The 1,100-nt window shown below is 48.1% G+C and overlaps 1 protein-coding gene across 1 annotated transcript in view; it reads left to right on the top strand.

The window, feature by feature from the left end:
* The window catches only part of PHALS_11849 (prolyl oligopeptidase family protein), a gene marked incomplete at both ends in the record, with an annotated part of 1,271 nt that extends 1,168 nt beyond the window's left edge, over positions 1 to 103 (top strand). Inside the window, one exon of the mRNA XM_024727285.1 lies at positions 82 to 103. Within this exon, the coding sequence (XP_024577877.1) occupies positions 82 to 103 (22 nt within the window). The remainder of the gene's footprint in view (positions 1 to 81) is intronic.
* Between the last annotated feature and the right edge of the window lie 997 nt (positions 104 to 1,100).

Raw genomic sequence — 1,100 nt, 5'->3', positions numbered from 1 at the left:
ACCACACCCAAACAAGAATACGGTACGGGGCTGGATAGCCAGTAGTTATACATGTATTAAAATTTTACTATATATATTTAGGAAAATCTATGCATCTAAATAAGCTGCGGCAGCCCTTTGCATTTCACGTGCCGTGGTATGAAGGGTGTGGGTCATAAAAGATGGTGTGATCACATAATGTTGTGGATCACACTTGATGGTGTGACTACTCAATAGTATGGCTACACTTAAACAAAAATTCAGTACGTGGCTGGAACAGCCAGTAGTTATACATTTAATCGGGTTTTACTATTTAAATAGGAGAGCCTATAGACTTAGATAAAGGCGGCTTACCGCAAATAAAGTGAGAAATTTAGTTTACGTTCTAAACGAAAGAGTTAATTAGCCTTGGGTCAAGATTGTAGTTACTCTTGGGGTAAGTGGATTGCGATCCACTACACAGTCACCAAGCTTCCTCTAAGCGAAAGAGCTACGGCGGTCCCGCTGCACTTGGTAGCAGTCTTAGTCAATCTACACCTGAATCGTTACGACTGACCCTCTGTGAAGATGAAGCAGTTCGCTTATTTGCCCCAGGGCGCGCAGGACGGGCTTAAAAGCTGATGTGTCTGATTGGCCCTGAGGGCGTGCAACACCCCGCTTCGCAAGGACCTAAAGCAATCAGCGCGCGCCTAAAGACGCTTTCAAGTTATGTAGATGCTCTGCTAGAGCACCTAGAGTAGATGATATCAGCGTTGACTGCGTCCATGACGCCACCTGGCGTCAACGGATGACTTCTTCCAGTCTAAGCTACTCGTCGTGAGCCTCAAGACCTTGGAGGGCAACGATGGAGAGAATCGTCTGTTCTGGGTGAGAGAGGCCTAGATGGCAATGGCATCCGCCATACTTTAAAACGAGCAAAAGCGCGTGGCGCTAGCTATCTCCATGCTCGGGGGTCAAGCGAGAGAATGGGCCCTGACGTGCGGTACTTCGGCTGAAGCGGCAATTTCTCCTGGACGGAGCTGAAGCTGCAGCTTTTGCTACTGTTCTTGCCGTCTAACCAGGCATATCATGTGCAATCGCGTTTCCTTGCCGCCCGGCAGGGCAAGAAGAAATTGGTGGAC

Source organism: Plasmopara halstedii (assembly GCF_900000015.1).
Source record: "Plasmopara halstedii genome assembly, contig: Scaffold_555, whole genome shotgun sequence".
NCBI lineage: Eukaryota > Oomycota > Peronosporomycetes > Peronosporales > Peronosporaceae > Plasmopara > Plasmopara halstedii.
This window is presented reverse-complemented; position numbering and strand designations above follow the sequence as displayed.